General features: G+C 34.9%; 1 protein-coding gene across 1 annotated transcript; it reads right to left on the reverse strand.

The window, feature by feature from the left end:
* Window positions 1–10,684: 10,684 nt before the first annotated feature.
* LOC132286302 (LRR receptor-like serine/threonine-protein kinase FEI 2) lies at window positions 10,685–19,045 on the reverse strand. Its single transcript, XM_059788618.1, has 13 exons — window positions 18,724–19,045; window positions 18,485–18,620; window positions 18,291–18,362; window positions 18,121–18,192; window positions 17,897–17,968; window positions 17,649–17,720; window positions 17,406–17,477; window positions 14,523–14,629; window positions 14,205–14,378; window positions 13,748–14,080; window positions 12,493–12,747; window positions 11,283–11,416; window positions 10,685–11,183 (listed from the first exon to the last, which is right to left on the reverse strand). The coding sequence occupies exons 1-13, from the start codon at window positions 18,809–18,811 to the stop codon at window positions 10,959–10,961; spliced, it is 1,812 nt and encodes a 603-aa protein (XP_059644601.1). The 5' UTR covers window positions 18,812–19,045; the 3' UTR covers window positions 10,685–10,958.
* Window positions 19,046–23,188: the final 4,143 nt, after the last annotated feature.

Raw genomic sequence — 23,188 nt, forward strand, 5'->3', positions numbered from 1 at the left:
CCGAGCTAATAACACATACCAGCACTGATTCTAGCTACAGATCAAAGGTAGCTCAACTGCACATAGACTTCATATCTTTTAGAACTGATATGACTGGGTGGCAAGAGGATGTCACAAAGAGGCATAATGATCTGGTGAGGAGACATGACGACTTAGTAAGGAGACACGATGATTTAGTTCGGCGATCTGATAAGCTGAGAGCTGAGGTAGCTAAGGTCAGACGTGAGCTTGGTGCTTTGCGAATAGACCTTACCACTTCTCTCACTCGTCACAGCACAGAGATGTCTACCATGCTGCAACACATTGCTGACATGATGACCCATGATCTTACCACCTGATCCTACCACCTGATTCCACCACTCTCTCTCTCTCTTACTCATTATCTGATATCTGCACTGTTATGACTGAGATATTTTTACACTATCTTGACACTTGCACTAGTTTTGGATATTTTCGGATATTTTAAGATATTTTGGATATTATTTCTTGCATTGCACTTACTACACATTACTTGTGAATATTTGGTTTTGGATTTATCTGTTATCTATGGATTCTTGGGATTTTGTTACTAGTTTTGGATATTCTGAGCTTTATATTGCTAGATGCCATGCTTTTTGCCCAATTCTCAATTTCACCTCTCATTTATATCATTGATGCATATGCTTTGACAGTTGTTAGTGTGACCATTTTTAGACAGGTTTTCGGAATCTAAGTTTGGGGGTGCGCCTTCCAAAGCTAAGCTTCTGTTGCCGGGTCCCTTTTGCTTCACCCATTTGGTATACTCTTTCCATTATCTATTACTTCTTTGCACATTGAGGATAATGCACAGATTATGTTTGGGGTGTGTTAGCATATTTTACATGTCGCACTTACTTTCTATGCATGTGATATAATGTGAGAGTCTTGGGTTATGATTTTGATCTTCTGAGGACCATGATACTTAGAATTTAAAAAATTGCTTGACTTGAGAGTTCAATACTCCTTGTGTGCTTTGTGGATGCCATTTAGAAGTAAATTTTTCGAAAGATTGATATCTTGCTTGCATTTGTGGTCCATATCATCTTCATTTTATGATTGTTTTGAGATTCACTCTAGGATTCTATACTAGCACAGGTGCACACTAGCATTCATTTGTGGGGTACATGCTTTGTTGACTATTAATTTGGTTATATCCCAATTGAGCTAGTAGTGCATTGAAAGTTTTCATCTTGACAAAAGTGGATAACAATCCCTTTTCATTAAGTAGCCGGGATTCTAGCCTCATCAAGCACTGAATTTCTCGCGCCGAAAGGTGAAGGGCCCAAACTCTAGGTTAATAATTGAAAAAAAAAATAATAATAAATAAAAAAAATTGAGGACTTTTCCCAAAAGGTGAGATATGGGAAATGAGTAGATTGAGTTTGTTTTAATTTGTAACCTAGTTGATTTAAGCTTGTAAGTCCTTAGGGGTGTTTAAACACCTAATGCCTTAAAGCCGTCCAGTTTGGGAGTCATTAACCTAACGATCGACCTCATGGATCGCTAGAAAGCTTAATAGATCAACACATTGCACCATGCTTCCATCTTTGATCCTCTAGGTTATTAAAAATAAATAAATAAATAAATAAAAATCGAGTGAAAAGAATAAGCACACCTAGATGAATAAAGCATTAATAAAAGGTTCACTTTTATTTTGATGATCGGTACTAGATTTGTGTGCTAGTTTAAGAGTAAGGATGTGATTATTTCTTTAGTTGGCTTAGATAGTAACATATTCGATGCCGGTTCACTTAAAAGGATTTTAGAGTTGTTTTGATTTGCATGATCATTTTTTTGATGTGTGGAGGACCATACTTATTTGCTTGATGTTGAGATTTTGGGAGATTGCTTGGAAATGGTTGAAAAATTGCATACTTGAGGTAGTTTTCTCCCAATACTTGTTTTATATATTGGTGCTTCTTTAGTGAGAAAGAGATCAATGCTTGTGGGTATCATTTTTGAAAACCTCACGAGACTTCACTCGTCAATTAGGGTTAACATAGGGGTTTAAAAGGCTTGTTGCATATGCTAAATGCAATCGTGTTCGCTACGAAATTGGCGTTATCCTTTTATTGCTTTCTAGTTCATAGTTGTATAGTTGTTTATTTCTTTCCTTTCCTTGTATAGTTGTTTATTTCTTTCCTTTCCTTGTAGTTCATTACTAGGGACTAGCAATATCTAAGTTTGTGGGTGTGATGAGTGCTTAATTGTGACGCATTTTAGTACCTATGCTAGGGTATTTTAGTCCATTCATCTATTTTACTTTCATGTTTTAAATACTTATTTATGTTTTTTCTTATTTCAGGTTAATAAAGCTCAAACAGTCTAACAAGAGCCATTTAGCCCAATTTTAGGGCTAAGGAACAAAGTTGGAAAGAAGCCAAGGAAATGCACCAGAGGAGCTTCAATCGATTGAAGGGAATCCCGATTGATCGAAGAGTTCTACAATCAATCGAAATGAGGCGGTGCCAGCTCAGCCAAGTGAATAAAGCCAAAGAAGATATTTTCAAGCCACATCAACTTTGATCGATCAAAGTGCCTGCTAGTAGTGTGCTATTTAATTCCCGAACACGCCGATTTCTACCTAACTTGAGTAGTTGCGAATTTCCTCCAATCATAGGTTATATTTCTAACGTGGTGCCTACTCGAAGGGCAATATAATGAATTAATTGAACATCTTTCAATATTATCTTGTAATATTCATAGAGTAGATATTTTTCCTCTCTAGAACTAGGGTTTTGGGAAGAAAGTAAGGATGAAAATGATGATGCCAACCTCCAAGCTAGACCTTGAGGGTTCCATGACCACTACAATGAGTGGCTAAATCCTTCACTTAGGGCTAGCGATAGCCCCTAGGCTTGCTTCCTAAACCTAGCTTTTATATATTTTTAGGGATTTTAGTTGTAATGGATGTTTTGATCATGAATAAATATAGATCTTGTGATTTCTACTTAATTTGTATGGATTAAGACTTTCAATTGATCATTTATTTCTATCCATATGTCTATGTATGCTAGAATGGATGTTCATGTGCTTTTCTCTAGATTTAATGAATTTAATGCATATCTATGTGTATTGATGTTGTTAATCTAGTGATGGTCAAAACATAGTGCTTAATTGAATACTCTTGTGATTTATTTGATGGTTTACACTTGTTTTTTGATGGATTGTACCACACCTTTAGTTTAATTAGTTTAATTTGCATGTCTCTAGCCTAAATGTAATATAATTGCTTTAATTTCTTAGATAGGTGAACAATCTCTTCTTGTTCCTTGATGCTCTATACTATAACTGCAAAGAGTACATTTCTCTAGACTATTGTATGTGTTTTAATTGTGGTTTAATTGAATGGATTATGGTCTCATTTGATAAATTGTACTATTCACTAGATTGACTAGACAATCTATGCTTATTTGTCTTCCATACTTAGTTTTCAATTAGAGACATACGCACACATATTTTACAACTTAAATGTCCCCATTAATTTACAATTACTAGTGTTTGGTGAAGTGAAGCTTAGTGGTGAACTCTAAGCCCCAAGTTCTCTCTCTCATTTATTTTCCTTTTAATTTCTAGATTGCTATTTACTCGCATTGTTTTTAATTGGACTTAGTTTAATTAACTCAAACCCCTATTTAACCATTCGACCAACTAATCCAACAATTGATTCCAAAGCACAACTTATTTCCCTTGGGACGATCCCTACTCACTCTTACTATATTTTAGTTAGTAGTGGTAGTGGCATTCTATAAATTCAAACTTGGCCACACTACACACCCTCAATTGTAACTTTTGTGCTTTGGTCCGACGACACATTAGAAACATTGAAGATGGGGAATCTACTCTCTCATCTAATGATAAGAGGAACGACCATGGATTTAAGAACAGCAGGTCTAGATCAATGGGAAAGCAGGGCCATAGATGCCGAGGCCACAACAGAAAGGACTATCCCTGTGAAAAGGGAAAGGAAGATGATGGCAAAAATGATGCATCTATCATATGTGCTTCAGACTTTGGAGATGTACTCATAATCTCCCAAGGTAACACTCTTACTCGACACGACTGGATATTAGATTCAGGTTGTACAAACCACATTTACTCCATAAAAGAATATTTTGATTCATTTTTAAGTACTTGAGAATACTTCTTTGACTATGCCCAATGGTGATACGTATATTGTTAATGTTGTGGGAACGATAAAAATTATGATGTTTGATGGAGTGGAACGCATTTTAGGTGACGTTGCCTACGTACCAAAATTGCAATGTAATTTGATGTCCTTAAGCTGATTAGATTCCATGGACTACAAGTATTTTATTATAGGGGGAGTCATGAAGATTACAAAGGGGTGCATGGTGTTGATGCGAGGAGAAAAAAAAATGGGGTTTATGTCATTTGGTGAGGGGTACCAATGGTACTCGGACTTTGATTGCTGATCGGAAATGGGAATGTGTGATGTGTTTCTAAACAAATAATGACCCAAACCCGGGGGTCCTACCCGAACCCGAGGTCATCCAATGGCACTAAAGTCATTCTCTTGGTCTAAATATAATTAATACACAGTACTAGTTCATATGGTGTCCAATAGTATCATTAAATTGGTTAAAAATGGACAAAGTGGGAAAAGAAAAGGAAAGAGGGGAGTCATAGGACTTGGTCAACGTGTGAAGGCCAACAAGTCGACGTGTGAAGGCCCTGAGGAATTTGTTAGTCGTACCTGGCAGAGGGTAACTCCCAACTATCATTTGGGGCCCGAAGTCGCTAAATTACTCACGGGTACCTCCCATGTCCCTATTAACTAACTAGCACCGCCGACAAAGGGGTAGCTCTCCAACTACCGGGTTTAAGAAAAACATTTTTCCCAAAACTTCTCAAATCCACATTTTTAACTTTCCATAATCCCATACATGCACCTCAACGCACACAACTCATATGCTCATGGAACACCATCAATGTTGTGTAGATGAATGCATAAAACCGCAACCATTTCTCATATCGACATGTTTTCTCAACATTAAAGAAAACTCATGCTTATAATAAAGAGTTAATTGATAATTTCACATCAATTGAAAGGTAACTCAAGTAATTATCATTTTTTTTTCCTAGTTTAAGTAATTATCATGTTATCACATAGTATGTCAATAAATCTAGTATACTTCAATCATGTCATTCATCATATATCACTTAGTCCACATTTATCCACAAAATCAACAAATAAACTAACATGGCTCAAAAATTTACATTAACTTCAAATGAAGCAAACCTTAATTATCAATTACACAAATAACATCTCAATTTTACATGCAAAAGAGGGGGAAAAGATAGAATTAGCTATAAAACTTAAGGAATACATCAATTAGACAACCCTACCTCCTTTAATGCAAAAGCCCCAAATTTTCAAAAAATCCTAGGTCACCTAAATAGAACTTTGCTCTGATCAATTAGAAGCTCTCGTCGAGCTCTACAACTTTGCCTTCAATGGCAAAGATCAAAACCAAAAGGAAATGGGTGAAATCGAAGCTTGATTGTGTGGGTTTTAGAGAGGGCGAGGAGTCTCGGCTGGGAAAGAGGAGGAAATACAGAAAAACTAAGGTTCACTCCTTTAGTCATATGCCTTGGTCAACCATGGTCCCACTTTAACTAACACATTGCCTAAAATGCCCTTCCATGCAACCTACACCACAAACATGCTACCATAATATGATTTAATCACCTAAACACACACACACATACCAAATAATAATTACGGAATGCAATGAACTCAAAAAGATTACCCGAGCATGAAAAATTCGGGCGCGGGGTCCTTTTTCAATTTTTTTTCTTCAGTCATTTCCTCTTTTGCCCTTAAATTTTCAAAATTTGTATTTTCATGCCATTTTTGAATTTAAGGCCATTTCTTGGGATCTTTTACTTCATGATGACCTCATACTTCTAATGTGGCATATTTTTTCCTTTTGCAATTGCTAAAAATCCATGCGCAGTGCAGTTTTACCTGTTTTGCCCCTAGGGATGGAAATTAGGTCAAAGTGGCCCCGAACCGAAAGATGGCCAATATTATAATGGTTTCTAGGGTTTTGGACCCTATGAATTCAATGGTGATGTCCATTTGTCCATTTGACCTTTTGGAGGAAAAATCAAACCTTGGAATTGACTGATTGGTTCCTATCGTATAGACTTGGTCAAGGGGGAGCCGGGCTAGAAGGTATGAAATATTACACTGCTTTTCTAGGTTTCTGGACCCTCTAAGCACAATGGTGAGGTTTGTGAGTGAGTTTGATCATTAGTGTTAAAAGTCAAATTTGGGGTTGACCGCTCAGGCCCCTCCGAGGGTTTTGGTCAAAGTGTGTGATGGATAAGGGTGGAGACCTCAAGGAGAGGTGTATCGTATGGTTTTTGGGTGCTTTTGACTCAATGGTGAAGTTTGTTTTCCTTTTTGATAATCGAATCACAAGGTTGTAGTGTAAACTGCCAATTTTGCCCTTTTCAGGGAATTGGTGTTCAGGTGCCAGGAAATGTGTGATATGGTCAATTGAAATATTTTGTGTTGTTTTGTGATGTCATAAGTGTAATGTGAAGTCCAATATCCAATCAGACAGTCTGATTGTCTGTTTTCAATTGTTTATCGTAGGCAGGCCTTGCCGGAGAAATGGTCTCAGAATATGGAAATGTCGTGTTTTTTTTTTTTTTTTTTTGGAATGTAGAAACGTCATTCCTTCTCAAGGTGTGTAAGGTTGGTGGTTTGAAAGGGGAGGGGAAAAATGGGGTTTAAACAACATGCATGCTTGTGACATAATTAAAAACATGAGAAGCAACCAAAACATCAACAGAGGAATCAAGTAAAGATATGATGAACAAATATCACAACAATATCAAAACGTATGATTTACTCAATGTGTCGAGCAAACCGCTCTGATATCAAATATGAGTAGCATGGTGCGGAAATTTATGTTGATTAAGTTGTTATTAACACTCTAAACGACTTAGAGGGGGTGAATAGATCAACTTTCCCGGTTATTGATTATATTTACCACAATTATGATCAATTAAATATCGACAACCACAAAAATAAATACAGTAAAATAAAACAAGTAAACTAAAGTTTAAGAGATAACACCGGGTTTTTAATGAAGAAATCATGATTGGTATAAATCAACCAATCATCTAGGAAAAACCTCGAGGACTTTCGCAGTTCTAAGCGAAACGATCCACTATTGTTAAAGCAAATTACAATGGACTATGACTTAAGTGACACCCTTTCGCTCTACCAAAAACCAATTGATGATTGTCCCTGGCTTTATAACTCCCCCATTCAATAGCACTCGACTTTAGGCTTACTCTTTATCTTTGTAGAAGGTCGTTGGTAAGTCAACCAACACTCCACAAATGTCTTAACCCCTTTAAAGTGTGATCGAAACCTCATTTTCCTTCAGGCTTACTTTTTGTCTTTGTAGAAGGGTCGTTTTAGATCAACCAACATTCCACGAATGTCTTAACCCCTTCAAAGTGTGATCAAAACCTCCGCTTCCTCAATATAATAATTTTGTGAAGGTTTGTAAAAATATGTTGTTCTGATCAACTTGTAATCTGATGTAGATTCTGAAGTTTTTGTGTTGATCAGTAGAAGAACATCACCCTAATCACTCTCGTGTATAAGTATGTGCTCTAAAAAATAAACGCTCGGATTTTTTTGAAGAAATCTCTCAAAAAGCTTCAATGATGTGTAAAAGATGAAAACCGTTGTTTTTTTTTTAGTTGAAACAATCAATTTCTCTACACACACCTAGGGTTTGTGAAAGATATTATATATATAGTATAGCGTCCTTACAACAGACAAAAATAACTTTTAAAATCTGTAGGGACTGCCCTACAAGTTTTGGATAAATATAGGATACTAAAAAGTTACCAAAATATGATTTTTCGCACATTCAAGCATATTTATCCCAAGGGCTAATTTTATTGAGGAAGTTCAACCGATTCTAAAAATGAAATGCAATGAGTTGGACTTTGTTGAATACTATTTCTAACCTAAATTCTCGTACCCAACTTTAAATATACTCACAAGTAATCCCCACTCACTCACGTATTTTAAATGATGTTTTCAATGGATTCAACGGTAAGAGGCACTTACGTTTCAACTCCAACAAATCGAGACTCAAGATAAACAAAATTATAACTTGATCATCAAGTTTTGACTCCAAAATTTACCAACATTATAAATTTATATCTCACATTCTTCAAATGTTGTTGATTCAATAATGGAGTACGTGAGCTCACTTGGAAGCATTCTTATGAATATTTTCTTTCAAACAACTATTCGTTTGTAGTAATTTTGTAATTTTCACTGAAATGCATTCATTATGAATATATTTTCCTATTGGTTTATTTCTTTTTTTCTTTTTTCTTATTGTTTACCTTGGCAAGACTGACTTGAGGTTTAATGATAGACATCTCCTATGCGTTTTGAAAACTAGGGTGAAGAGTATCTGAAGTGTAAAGAGCATCTTAGGTGAGGAAGATGGCTCCAAACACTTCTCTGATCAATCATTGTTTAATCACTTCAACGAATGCAACTAAGTTTTGAACTTGGGGGTCGTCCTGTTCATGCATCAATAGGTGAGTGATAAGTTGAGAATTTATTTAAAAGAATCCATTTTCTTTGACATTAATTTCATGTAAAATTATTGTTCTCCTACATCATTCATTTTTATTTTTTATTATTATTTTTTTTATCAGGCAAGAAACACATTCAAATATTCACTTAAACACTTTTTTCCAACACCCACGCTCAAACATATCCTCCCTTCTTCGAAGATGATGATGCTATATTATTAGACTAGATGTCCTTTGATGTAGTGATTTTTTTAAAAATCAACATATATAAATATTTTAAAAAATAAAATAATGTGTTTATTGGCAAACTTTTGATCAAGGGGTATGTTGTCAAAGTCAAATAGTTGAAGGGTTATTTTTTATTTGGGTAAAGTACAGTCACATTTTCTGAGGTTTAGTAAAAAGAAAATTTACCTGCTTTTTGGACAAAAACAGCCCCTGAAGGTTCAAAAATGGACAAAGATACTCCTTTATATGAAAATTTTACTAAATTACCCTTTAACCGTTTAGAAAACTTTTTTAACTTTACAATTTAATAAATTGGACCAATCTACCCTCATGAATAATTTATGCATAAAGAAAAAAGTTAAAAAAAAATTTTATATTGTTCACTTTTTTTTTCTTTTTTTTTTAGTTATTTACTTTATAAATGTCCCAACTTTTTAAAAATGTAGACGTCTAAAATGATTTTTTAATTCAATACATATATTTCAAATAAATTATATTTTGTTATTACTTCTTTTCTTTTTCTTTTTTATTTTTAAATTAAGATGCTTAATTCTTTCATCTAAAAAATTAAACAAATCTCTTTTCATTAAAAATAAAAAATATGGTACCAGTATAACTTTATGCATCTTAAATTATATATTAAATATTATGCATTTCCCAACATAAAAGAAAATAAGTACCAGTATAACTTTATGCGTCTTAACTTTATGCATGCCTTTGTTTTTTTTCCCCTTTGTTTTATTATTTTTTTTCCCTTTATTATTATTATTTTTTTTTTTCTTTTTATGTTAGAAAATGCATAATATTTGATATATAATTTAAGATGCATAAAATTATATTGTTTAATATATTGTTTAATATTTGATATATACTATATTTTTTATTTTTAAGGAAAATAAATTGATTTAATTTTTTTAGATGTAAGAATTAAGTATCTTAATTTAAAAATTAAAAAAAAAAAAAAAAAAGAAAAGAATTAATAACAATATATAATTAATTTGAAATACATGTATTAGATCAAAAAATCATTTTAAACGTTTACATTTTTAAGAAGTTAGGACATTTAAAAAAAAAAAGTGAACAATATAAAATTTTTTTCTTTTTTTGGTTACTTTTTTTATGCATAAATTGTTTATAAGGGTAGATTGGTTCAATTTATTAAATTGAAGTTAAAAAAAGTCTTCTAAACTGTCAAAGGGTAATTTGATTAATTTTTCCTGTAAAAGGATGTCTTTGTCCATTTTTGAACCTTAAGGGAGTGTTTTTGTCCAAAAGACAGGTAAGTTTCATCTGAGTGTCCTTTTGCCAAACCTTAGAAAGGTAACTGTACTTTACCCTTTTCATTTTTATTTATTTAGAGTATTATTTGCAGCTTGCCCTTAATATTTAGCTTTTTTTAAAGCTTGCCAACGCATTTAAAGCTTAATAGTAAAGCTTTATCCTCCCCATTAATAAAACCAATCTTCTAAATAATATATTGTATATGAGCTTTAGGCATTTTATGTGTATGGTGTTTATAAACCACAAGGTTAAATTTCTCACTTTTTAAAGTTCTTTCATTTTTCCCTTCTCATTCCAACTAAAATTTTAGTTGTTTCACAGGATTAAAGTCCCCTGTCCTATAATCTTGTTCCTCCAATTTTTAAGCTCCAAATAAGGATTTATAAAATACCTAAACCATTAATTCAGCCTAGAGGACCAAACTCCAGTGGTATCTTATGAGTACAAAACCACATCTTTTGGTCACATCAAAAAAATCATTGGGCCAAGCAACTTTTAGGCAATAAAGTTTTATGCAATATATACTAGGACTCCTAACATTTCTAACCCTGAAGAATCAAATAAAATAAAAAAAGTTCAAAAAGCCAACAACAAATAAGGATATATATTTTCTGCATTACTTGCATCAAAGGAAGTTTAAGACAAAAAGAAAAGGAAAATTTACCTGAAGCATTCATTCAGCCTTAAGTGCATAATAATAATCAATCATCATTTGCAGAAGCATAAGAATTTACAGTCCCCAAAAGAAGGGGCATTCATAACACCCCCAATACACAGCAGAGAAGAATGGTAGGAGCCATGTTCCCAGATGCTCATGTAACTCAACAATAATCTGAATGAGACTCGTAGAAGTCGCTTGGGCACGGAGACATGACCTCTTGCTCTAACAACTGCAACACTTGATCCATTGATGGCCGGTCATCTGGATTCGCATTGGTGCACCTCGCAGCTATTTCTAGAACTGCTTCGACTGTTTCTGCGTCTGCATCAGTGCACCTTTTATCTACTACGTCTTCCATTCGGTTCTCCTTCAGTAGTGTGTTCAACTGCAATAGTAAAAACTCTTATATAACATACACATAGGTATATATATATATATATATACATATATATATATATATACAAGGATGAATTGGAAAGCATACCCAGCCAACAACATTTAAGCCCCTTTTTACAAAACAAGGATCAGTAGGCCTCTTTCCAGTTACAAGCTCTAACAAGAGGACTCCAAAGCTATACACATCTGTCTTCTCAGTGGCTACTCCACTTTGTAGGTACTCTGTTTTCAAGAATCAAATAATGAAGATATTAGCCATTTCTACCCTTGCAATAAAAAACACTTGCAACGACAATGATAAAATGCATACATGACAGAGAGAGCAAGTATGGTATATGCTAAAAAAGCTTTTACTAAAGGGCGAATTGAATATTTATGTGCATGTCAGGGAGTTAGGCAAATTAAATGAAATCTATTGTGGTAAACAAAGAAACCAACTTCCATGGCTTCAATTGAGAAAAGATTCAAATGTTATGGTTTGGGATTATTTGAAATCTATTGCTGTAAAAAAAGAAACTTTTTCTGATTTTAGCAATTAATATTCTGTCAGATTGTGTGGTTCAGGATTATTTGATCTTTCCTATGGAACTTGAGGATGGTATGCATTTTCTATGTGTTGTTGATTGACCACCAGAGCATTATATCCCGTCCACCTTTCAAGTGCAAATTAAATTAGCAGACCATAATCCTCATGCAAAAATCACCTTACAAAAGTGTAACCACTGAAACCAGGCCTGCATCATTATAGCATTATTTTGGAACAACCCCCTAAAAAGTGCCCTAATAGTTTCCATGCTTGAATTGAGTAGATTTTTGGAATGAGACAATTGAGGAGTCAGAGATCCTTTTCCAGTTGCATATTAAAATATATTCTTCATTTATCTCCAGAATATTATCAAAGTGCTTGAAATGTAATTTTTTTAAACTAGTTCCTTTTCAGGCTATAAACTCTAATCTTGCTATGAACAGTTTCAGTTCACTTTAACATCTCCAAAGCATATTGTTTGAATTATCAATCAATGAACTTTGGGTTGTAACTTGTAAGGGACTCGAAGAAAATTAAACTTGAGAAGGACTCTGAAGAGACCCTACAGCCAGATGATTTTGGCATATTGCAAGTAAGAACTATGCAGTCTTTTCAACCCAAAAGAAAAAAGCAAAGGAGAAAAAAGAAAACACGAGTAAGAATTGGATCAACAACCAAAAGTTCTCAAGATAAAGTGTGGAATAACCATCCTTTCTCCTCCTTCAATCATGACAACAATTAAGAAAGAGAAAAAGAAGCACACAGCACATACCTGGAGCCAAATAGCCAAAAGTACCAGCAACCACAGTTGTGACATGAGCATCCTCATCAACCAAAAGCTTTGCAAGGCCAAAATCTGAAACATGAGGCTCTAGGTTTTCATCAAGTAGTATGTTGCTGGATTTTATATCGCGATGGACTATCCTTGGACTGCAGTCATGGTGTAAATATGCCACTCCCCGAGCAGCACCAAGGGCTATCCTTAAACGAGCATTCCATATCAAAGGTTTTTCTTCTTCCCCATGTTCTGAAAGATATAACGGGGAAGATATCAAGACCAGCAGGTATTACTACATCAAAGTACCCTCAACACTTAATTTTGTCTTAGAAGCATACTCACACAACTCTTACAAAATAGCATATTTTTCAATAGAATTCATGAAATCTTCCCCAGACCGCGCAATGGCCGGAGCGCCGTGCACTAGGTTTGCCAGAATTCATGACATCTTCTATGCAGTTATGTAGTTTGAGAACAACATAGTATGTAGTGGATACGCCCAAGACTCGTTTTATAAGAATATTAGGAAAATACAGCAGACAGTAAGCCAGTGAGAAAGCATGTATTTTGGGTTAGGACTTTTATAGGAACATACTGAAAAATCTAGAAATCATAAAAAATAGATTAGGACTTATATAGAAAATGTCAACATGATGCTAGAAATCTATGGGTGGCTTCCGTGGTCGGCTATATTTTGGGTTATTATTTGGTATAAATGAATTTCTGGAACATGATTACCAAAATATCGGGTTTTGTAATGTTCAAAATAGGTTTTATGCCTAAGAAGGATCAATCAGCAAATGAATACCACCATTTTTCACACCACAAACTTCCTTAACTCTTTTATGAATAAATTAGTACAATGCACATCTTTGGAACATGGATAGAGCCACAGAGGCCACGCTAACAAAATAAGTTGAAAGCAGAAAATTGGTATGAAATTTAGGGGATTTGTGTGTGTGTGGGTGGGTGGGTGGGTGGGGGTGGGGGGATCAAATTGCACAAAAATGCACTTTGATCTTCCCAAAGTAAAACAACTTGAGTAACTGATTCCTACTAATTTCATTGCCTAGATAATAAAGCAATAGTTAGAACCATAAAGTAAACGCAGATGACTACAGCCATAAAAATAATCTAGTCACAAACATGACATTATAGACAATAATGTCATGTATTACCATTCCTTGATGCTTTCCCACGGAGAAAACAAGTAATGATCAAATTGTCAAGATGAAGAGATGAAAAATACCGTGCAAGAAATCATCTAAGCTGCCCATGGCCACATAATCATAGATAAGAAGCTTGGAAGTAGGGAGCCTGCAATAGCCTCTCAGGTTGACTAGATTTATATGTTTTATGCTACCCAAGATCTCCAACTCCCTCTCAAATACTTTGTCAGAACCTTCACGACTACGGTCAATCCTTTTAACAGCAAATGTACCACAATCATTCATGACCATCCTATACACAGTACCAAATCCTCCTGACCCCACAACATCCTCCTCATCAAGAGACTCGAGCTTTTCTATGATTTCAGATGAAGGATATGGAAGATCACCATGGAAAGTAATCAACTTGGTACCTACCGAATGATTAGAATTGTAAGCACTGGAAGAAAATTGCAAACAGAATAAATTTCAAGAAACGACCTTTCAGAAAGGGAAAAAAAAAAAAATAATAATAATAATAAGAAACATCTAGCATACTTGTTTCTTGACGAACTTGTTTCTTGACTTCAGTGTATTTTTTAGCAGCTCTTTCCTTCTTTGAGAGCAACCAAATCCAGAGGAAAATAAGGAGCGTGATAAGTGCAAGAGCCATTGTGGACATTGCACCAATGAGCACTCCTTTGATATAATGGGAGGATCGCTTCTTAGGTACTGCGACAAACATACAAATGAACTTCCAAAATTAGCGCTTATAAATCCAGTCAAATGATTTTCTAGGAGTAGAAAGGAGACAGTAGCAGCTGTATTATCTCCTCTTCCAATTTTAACGCTAAAAGAATCTGATACACAACTTGCCTGCAGCTTCATCACTTTCGGCATGGGGTAGCACAGCAGGGAATCCTAGAGAGGTTCGACATGGCTTGTGCACTTGTTGGCCACAAAGATCTAAGTTGCCAGTAAACCTAAGCATAAGCAAGGCAGCCTTCAGAATAAGGTCAAAGGAAAAATATATATATGATATATATGTATATATCTAAATAGGTAATGGTGATCAAGAAAAGTCACCATATGACTGTAAATTCAAAATATTTGTAGATCTTGCAGAATTTAGCAAGTTTTGATACTTATCTGAAGAAAAGTCTAAACAAGGTGACAACTATTTTGTTACAATGTCAATAGCTGCATGCACCTTCATTCCTCCTTGTGTATTAATTGTTAATCTTTAATAACCTAAAAATTGAAAGATGCAGCTATGTTGCAGCATTTACATCGTGTGAATGTTCCGCAGAAAAAAGAATTACTCAAGGACCTCTTCAAAGCTGCCTAAATCTGGAGAATCTATTCTTAGTTGATTTTATATGCCTGTCGACTAGCAAACTTGACAATTTCGTATTTTTTTTGTTCTTGACTAGTTAATTACAATCTGATGAGGATCTTTGGTGCGGGCACTGTTCTATAGCTTGCATCTACCCAAGGATCTTCAGGATTGTGACAGACAGGCATGCCTTGATTGCCGACTGACTGGCAGTGATGGGCTGACATGGAATGTGAAGTTTGTGAAGCATTTCTAGGATTGGGAGTTGGAGGACATCTTTGATCTTCTAGCAGTGCTTTATCGGCAGAGGGTCCAGGGAAAGGGGATGGATGAGTGGATTTGGGTTCCCTATTTTCAAGGCATATTCGGAGTGCGTCCTTTTATTCCATACTAGTGTGCGCACAAACTCTTCCTTTTCCATGGAAGGCCATGTGTCGCACCGAGGCCCCCCTTGAAGGTGTTTTTTTTTTTTTTTTTGCTTGGACAACAGTTGAGCCGGATCCTTGCGATGGACAACTTGAGGAGGATGGGGTTGATCCAAGTGAACCAATGTTTCATGTTGGAGTCAGTGGAGCATCTTCTTCAACATTGTCTGATGGTTAGAGATTGTGGATATGCTTCTAGGCATCCTCATGGTTCAGTGGGTTATGCCCCTCTCTACAAGGAATGCTTGAGGCTTGTTTGGGTGGGAGGGTGTAGAGGGAGCTCAGGCTCGAGTTGCTTGGAAGCTTGTGCCCTTGTGCTTGTGGTGGTCTTCATGGAGGGAGAGGAATAGGAGATCCTTGAGGGAGAAGAATTCCCTATAAGTGTTCTTGAATTCTCCATTCTTCACAATTTTTTTTTGGCTTCGGGGGAGATATTGTAAATCTATAGAGATAGTGGATTTTTGGATACGTTGAGTGTTTAGGGGCCCTATTTGGCCCTTGAGTAGCTTTTTGGGATGCACTCCCCTCCTGAGTGTGGTCTATAGTACTTTACTTATCAAAAATAAAATAAAATTAATCAGATCGTGGCAGCTATCAAAAATAAAATTATATTAATCAGATCGTGGCTGCTACCCTCAAACCTATATCATTCAAGATTATGGGTTTCTTCTAGAGTTGTTTGTTGACAAATTCCTTATCAAGGTCAGGTAGTCATGTAATCCAACAATATGTAAGTGAGTAGGAGAGTATAGGACCGAGTGCAAGTTGTTTGACTGATGCTATGACCTTACAGAAGAATAGAAAAATAAGATTCATGTAGCCAAGCCCAAGAAGTACGGAAAAAGTTGTTGAGTTGAGTTGAAGACACAGTGCAAGTTAGATCAGTCTAGATATGATCAGTATGCTAAAGAACTCCACAATGCAAACATATTGCGATATCAATGTTTATTAGTAGGTTATAAACGAGGAAGCACGGACACTTCTACAAACGTGCCATGTCGGTGTCCGACACCGTGTTGAACACTGACATTTCATGGACACCCTTAGACACGTGCCCAACACTTCATGGTCTTGTCCATAATTTTTACTACTTTGGACACTTGGTTGACACATCTTGGACATGAACCAACCAAAATCTATTTTTTGAAGGAAATCCAATAGCATGAACCAACCAAAAGTTCATAATCACTTGAGTCAAACATGCAAAATATTACAAGGCCAATAATGTGAATCTGACTCGACATTAGCCGTGGATAATAGAATAGATCTTTTTTACTAAAAAAACCCTGCCTAGAAAAAATAAACAAATAAATTCATAGGACTTTGACCTCATGCTTCTGCTTGCTATTTATGCTTCCATATCATGGTTTTGGGGGGAGGAGGGAAAGACGAAATGTGTGGGCTTAAATGTAGAGGCTGCAACTTTATAATATAGCTATTAACTAAGACATGAAAAGGCCAAACTTGCAAGATGAGTAGACAACCTATTTCATTGATTTTTAGATTGGGAAAGCCAAGCTTACAACATATAGACCCAATCTACTGAAATACTATATAGCTTGAAGCTTGAGGACAAATTTCCATCCATGAACTCAAGATGCTCGTGCCCACGCCCGCTATTGCCCCTAATGATGCTTCAATCTTCAAACTCCCTTGTGGAAGGTGGAGGAAGGGATGCCACTTGGACTAAAGCCTCTTAAAGATTTAAAGTATAACAGCATAGTACATCTAATCTACTATAATTTATAGTAATGTCATATTGTCAGACAATGTAGGCTGTTCAACTGTTAACATTGTTATCATTTATATAATAATTAATTCAAAGTATTTAAACATGAAAAGATCATAATGAATGGAGCAGAAATGAAGTCAAATATCAGAAGGTTACAGGATATAGTTGTCTCCATTTTCATAAACAGTGACCTATATATGCTAATATTTCAATTGGATGAAAATTTCAAGTATGGACATAGTCAAAATGATGATTAGGGAACTCACGACTTGTCTCCAAAGGTGCTTAGGACTCCAACATCTGGGATTTCACCAGAAAGAAAGTTCGTAGATAAATTCCTGAAATAAATTGCATAGTTATACCATTTCAAGAGAGCACCAAATTACTTTTCAATTCGCATGAAATCAAATTTATGAACAACCAAGACATGATATTTCTCAAACTTCACCTACCTATCAAAATTAAGAAATAAAAAATAAAAAGGTTGCTAGAACTTCACTTGAACTTACAGCGAGCGGAGACGTGTAAGACGGCCAAGAGAGGAAGGTATGGCACCCTTTAGTGAATTGCTTGATAAATCCCTACATTCAATTTCCAGTCATTGGCCACAAATAGGATGAAAAGTAATAAAAAAATAAACTAGGAGTGAAAAGTATAAGGAAATCGCAGACACTAAATACAAGCTCAATTGGAAGCTTATTCGAAATTTATGTTATCCTACTAATTAGGACCGAGGGACACGAGATAGAAATCTTACATTATGGTGAGGAAAGAAAGATTTCCAATAGCTGATGGTATACCCCCTTGGAGATAATTAGACCTCAAGTATCTGTACATAGTATTGTAAGTTTGTAACCAAATATCAAAAATGTACTGATGAATATTAATAACCGAAAAGGGAAACAGGAAGGTATATTAAACTGAGTGTGTGTGAGAGAGAGAGAAAGAGAGAGAGAGATAGAGGGGGGAATCTTCACTTACAAGGCTCTGAGTTCAGTACAATTGGCAATTTCATTAGGAATAAAACCATGTAAGCTGTTCTGGTGAAGTGCCCTGCTTGGAAAGAAAAAATGGCACAAACAAAATCAGAAATTGTTTCTCCTCTAACTTAGCTTATGGGGACAAATACATAAATGGGGTATTGGACTTACAGTCTCTGTAATCTACTGAGTTTACCAATGCTTGGAGAAATAAACCCTTCAAATTGCATATAAGGCAAGTTTCTGATAAAACCCAAAACCAAAACACATAGTTTCAGAATCAGCAACCAAAAATAGGGGGAAAAAAGTGAATGATTCAAAAAACTATAAGAAAATTAAAAAAAAAAATTTAAGGTGTGACATACATAGAACGAACTCTTTGGTCATTGGGATAACAAGAGACACCTGTCCATTCGCATGGAGATTCATCAGAATCTCTCCAGTTACTGAGAGAGTTTTCGCTGTCATTCAAAGAGCTTTTGATTTCCAACAATGTGATACCTAAAAACAAAGATCAATCACAGAACATTGTAGTTAAAACATGAAATGAAAAAAATAAAAATAAATAAAAAAAAGGGAACAAAATTTGAGATGAAGTTAGCACCATCTTGAGTGAGAGCAAGAGAACGAGGGCTGAGAAGGATTGCTACCAAGATTGCTGAGAAGCCCCAAATCGACATACCCACTTCCATTACTGGCTTTCTGGTTAAGGTTCTCTCGTTGTTCCTACTACTTGATCACTGTGCAGTGAGTGAGTGCACAGAGCATGAGAGGGAGGGAGAGAGAGAGAGAAGTGAAAACTGTGATGATTGTGGAGGGGGGTGTAGTGGGAACTGTGATCATTATAGTGTTTAAAATTAAAAATCTAATAATTAGAGTGGATTTAGATTGAAGGGGTGGGTGGACGGGAAGGGGAAAGGAAAATGGAACATAACAAAATTTGAGTGGGAAAAGAAAATAAAAATTAACTTAAAAATGGTTGTTTAGAATGTTTCAAAAAGAATGATTTTTTTCTTTCAATATAATAAATTCAATATTAATCCTATTCAATTTGAGTGGGAGTATTGGCCTATTTTGTAATTGTATTGTCTCAATAATCCTCATTTTCATGAAAGTCTTTCAATTACTCAATTTTTCATTATATTTGCATTTTATGTTTAAGTTAATAAACTTGTCACGTATGACTCATTCAGGTTAGATGGAATAAATAATCTATTAAACGAGTCATATAATTAAATGATTCATGAAAATTTTTAACATAATTATTAAATCTATGGTGTTTAGGTTGACCTGTTTAATACAATACTGTTTTAAGTGATTTGTGAATATGTTATTTGATAAGAAAAAGAAAGAAAAAAAGACCAAAAACACAATTAATAATTTTATCATTCTCTAAAGTGACAGAATTTAGACAAAAAAAAGTATAATGGGAGATTGTTAATTACAATCATAGCTATCACATTGTGCACACGATTCTACTATACTTGATAGTGTTCACAACTGCGATTATTTGTAGTGTTTTTATTTTTTCTTCTAGCTAAATCAATATTTTTTTTTTCATTAACAAAAAATTGACTCACTTTTGTGGTTATACAGACTTGAACCATCAATTTTTTATTTTACAGATTAGAAAATATTACTAAACTTTAAGTCCTTTGACTCTAACTAAATCAATTAAATTCGGTTTTTTTCTATTAATTCATATTGAAACATATTTTTTTCCATTAACAAACAGGAGGCAAGAAGTATCAGCAGTAGTTATCGGCAGTTTATTGTCCTTTTTGTTAGTAGAGTATCATTTTCCCTTACTTCCTTCCCAAAATGTTTCCTTCCTTTCCCTCTCGCCAATGTTTCCTTACTTTTTATCAGGCATGTTTTTTAAAATGAAATACAAGGAGGGAAGTGGTAATTTAATGTGAGTTTGAGTTTTTAGAGAGAGTACCATTTGAAAATGGCATAGAAAATTGTGCAGGCAAAAAAGAATAGGACCGTTGTCCTGTAGTTTTCAAAAAATATTAAAGTACGCACTCACAGCAGCAACTCTCTCGTATTGACCCCAAGAGTAAACTCGCCATATAATGATGACACGTGTACAATTCACAACTTGAAGCCTTATTATTATCATATGCTCCTATATCAGCAAGTAAAAACTTGATATATACGTCAACGAGTACAACTTACCCTTTTGGTACTCGAAAAAGTCGAAGCTACACAGCCCAATTCTGAGTCGCAGTCAGAAAAATATTCAATGCTGTGGACAAGCTGGCCTACAATGAGGTGTACGTACTCAGCATTGGGTCAACCGATTGATTATATGGAAATGGAAACTCGATTTGATTGTAATGATCAGATCATGTGATTCTAATTTCAGTACAAATTCCACTCAGTTACGTAAATTACATTGGTTTATGAATAATCTTAAACTGATTTTATTCAAATTTATTTTGAAGCTTGGGGCTTTAAAGTTTTCTAAGACATCCAAAATCACAAATCAAAGAAGGGTTAGTTTAAAAAACAAAAACACTTTATATATATATATATATATATATATATGCTCCTAATCATTCAATTTAGGTGTAACCATAAAGCTGATGTCACCCAACCGTTAACAAAAGATTAAATGCAGGAGCGGAGGACCTAGTGCCCAGGGGGGCGCATGCCACCCCTGAATTTTTTTTTTTTTTTTTTTTTTAATATATATAAATTTTATAAAATTTTCAAATTCCCCACTCCCCCTCCCCCCCCTCTTCCCTTCAAAAAAAATTTTGTACACATATTGAGGGGTGATTTAGTCATTCGACTCATATAATATTGAAAGATAAGAGAAAGGCAAAGCAATACATTCCACTTTACATCCACTTTTGCTATTCGGATTCTTCTCTAAACTCCATCAACAAAATTAAAAGAGAATTAATCTTGTTTTGCTATCAGTTTGCCATTGATTCCCCAGGTAAAACTTACTTTTTTTCTTCTTCTTCTTCTTCTTCTTCTTCTTCTTCTTTTTTTAATACAATTTGAAAACCCTAATTTTTCCCTAATATCACTTCAGGCCGAGAGCACCAAAAATGACAAAAATGAGGCGTGGATGAACCCAGTTGGCTCCTTTAAGAACTGAGTCGGCTGGATTGGGCTGAGAGCATGCAAAATGAGAAAAATGATGCCCAGATGAACCCAGTCGGCTCCTTTGTAAACTGAGTCAGCTCGGTTGAAAAAAGAGTCGGCTCTTTTAGAACCGAGTCGGCTCTTTTGGGCCGAGGGCATACTGCAACAGCTTTTCTTGGAAAAAAAAAATGCAGAAACAGAAAACTTAAAAGAATTTGGGATTTCTAAGACCAAAATGACGTTTTCTGGAAATATGCCGTGAAGAAACTACCCCTAAAATCACATTTTCTATGTGACGGAGTCAAGACCGAAATTTATCTCCTGAAGGAAAATCCTAAAACGCTGTTAAACTAGATTTTTCAACAAAAATGCAAAATGAGTCCAAATGAGGCTCATTTCACCAAGGAAGAGGTTTTTGCCGGGAAACGATCATGCACACAGACGTAACTTACCTATTAGGATGCGCTACAATGATCCACGGCTTAAAAATACCACCGATACAGAAAAATGACCTATCAAACCTTAAATGCTTGAAAATTTTCCTTTAAAGGCAAAAGATGCAAGAACCGAACCTAAATGCAATCAAAAGACTATTTGGTCATTGGCCACACTTCATGCATACTAAATAAGTGCTAATGGATGTGCTAGTGCACACTTTGCATCACCCGATTTGGATATGAACCCTTAAATGTTCGGATTTTCTATTTTCACCCAAAAATGAATTGTATGAAACTAAAGAGCAAAAATGAAAATGAAATGGTGTTTGGCCCTTGGCCACACCTTATACATGTTAAATGAATGCTAGATAATGAATTTCATACACAATGCACACTCTGGTGCATAAATGATATATTAAAACGCATAGTTTTCATAATATTCCCTTAAGGCAAATTTCAACATTTTTTAATATACATGAATTTCAAATATTGTTTGGCCCTTGGCCTTTTATCATATACATAAAATGAGGATCAAAAAGTGTGCTTAGGCACACATTACTAATTTAGAATCAAATATACACATTTGATAAATAAGGCTACAAGTGGCATTTCAAGCCAACCTTTACAAGAATGGAACCTTCATGTCCACAAATCGTCCAAGCATAATGAGAATCTCAACCTTGATTCCTGTACTTGAAAAATATCCCTGGTAACTTTGGGGTGAGTAACATAAAACTACTCGTAGGAGATGAGCATGCAAGAATCTAACGTTGTACAAGATTATGACATCAATGTGAAGCAATTCAAAAAGGTCATGCCACCTAACGTTTATGTCAAAGGTGAGACTCAGGGAGCATCCAAAGTTACCTTAGATCATTTCTAGCATAAATCACATCATTCATGCAATTTAAATAACATAGAAGCATGTTATACAGGGCAATAAGATATAGATTCTCAAAGTTATCAACTTGAAATCTAAAATGTGAAAATAACTAAAGTGGATCATGCCACCTAATGTCTATGTTCTAAATGAATCTATAGGATCATTTCTAAGCTACATTTGAACATTATAGCATAGATGTACTTAATAACATCAAATTTGTAATGATTCATTAGAAAATCATAACGCCTGAATGTACTTAACAACATCAAAACCTGCGATGATTCATTAAAAATCATAATACATAAATGTACTTAACAATATTAAATCGCTAATAACCAAAACCACAAGTCACAATTAAACATTGGTTGTTAACTTAGAATTGAATGCGAAAACAAATAGTGAAAGACTTAGACATCAAATCCTGGATAAAGTCAAGACCTAAACAATTATTCCGGGCACTAACCCGCTGGGAATACCACCTTAGTACACACTATAAAATAGGGATAACTCATACCTCCCATACTAAAGCCAAACTCTAGCCATGTCTTTATAACAATGTCCCAAGTGACTCCAAAATACATAAGTTAACAACTTATATACGAATTAAATAATGCACGAAACTACATTCTATGCACAAGTAGGTTGGA

This window comes from Cornus florida, unplaced genomic scaffold, assembly GCF_030987335.1.
Source record: "Cornus florida cultivar Cherokee Brave unplaced genomic scaffold, ASM3098733v1 CherokeeBrave_3.0.0_Hap2_Chr11, whole genome shotgun sequence".
In the NCBI taxonomy this organism is placed as follows: Eukaryota; Viridiplantae; Streptophyta; class Magnoliopsida; order Cornales; family Cornaceae; genus Cornus; species Cornus florida.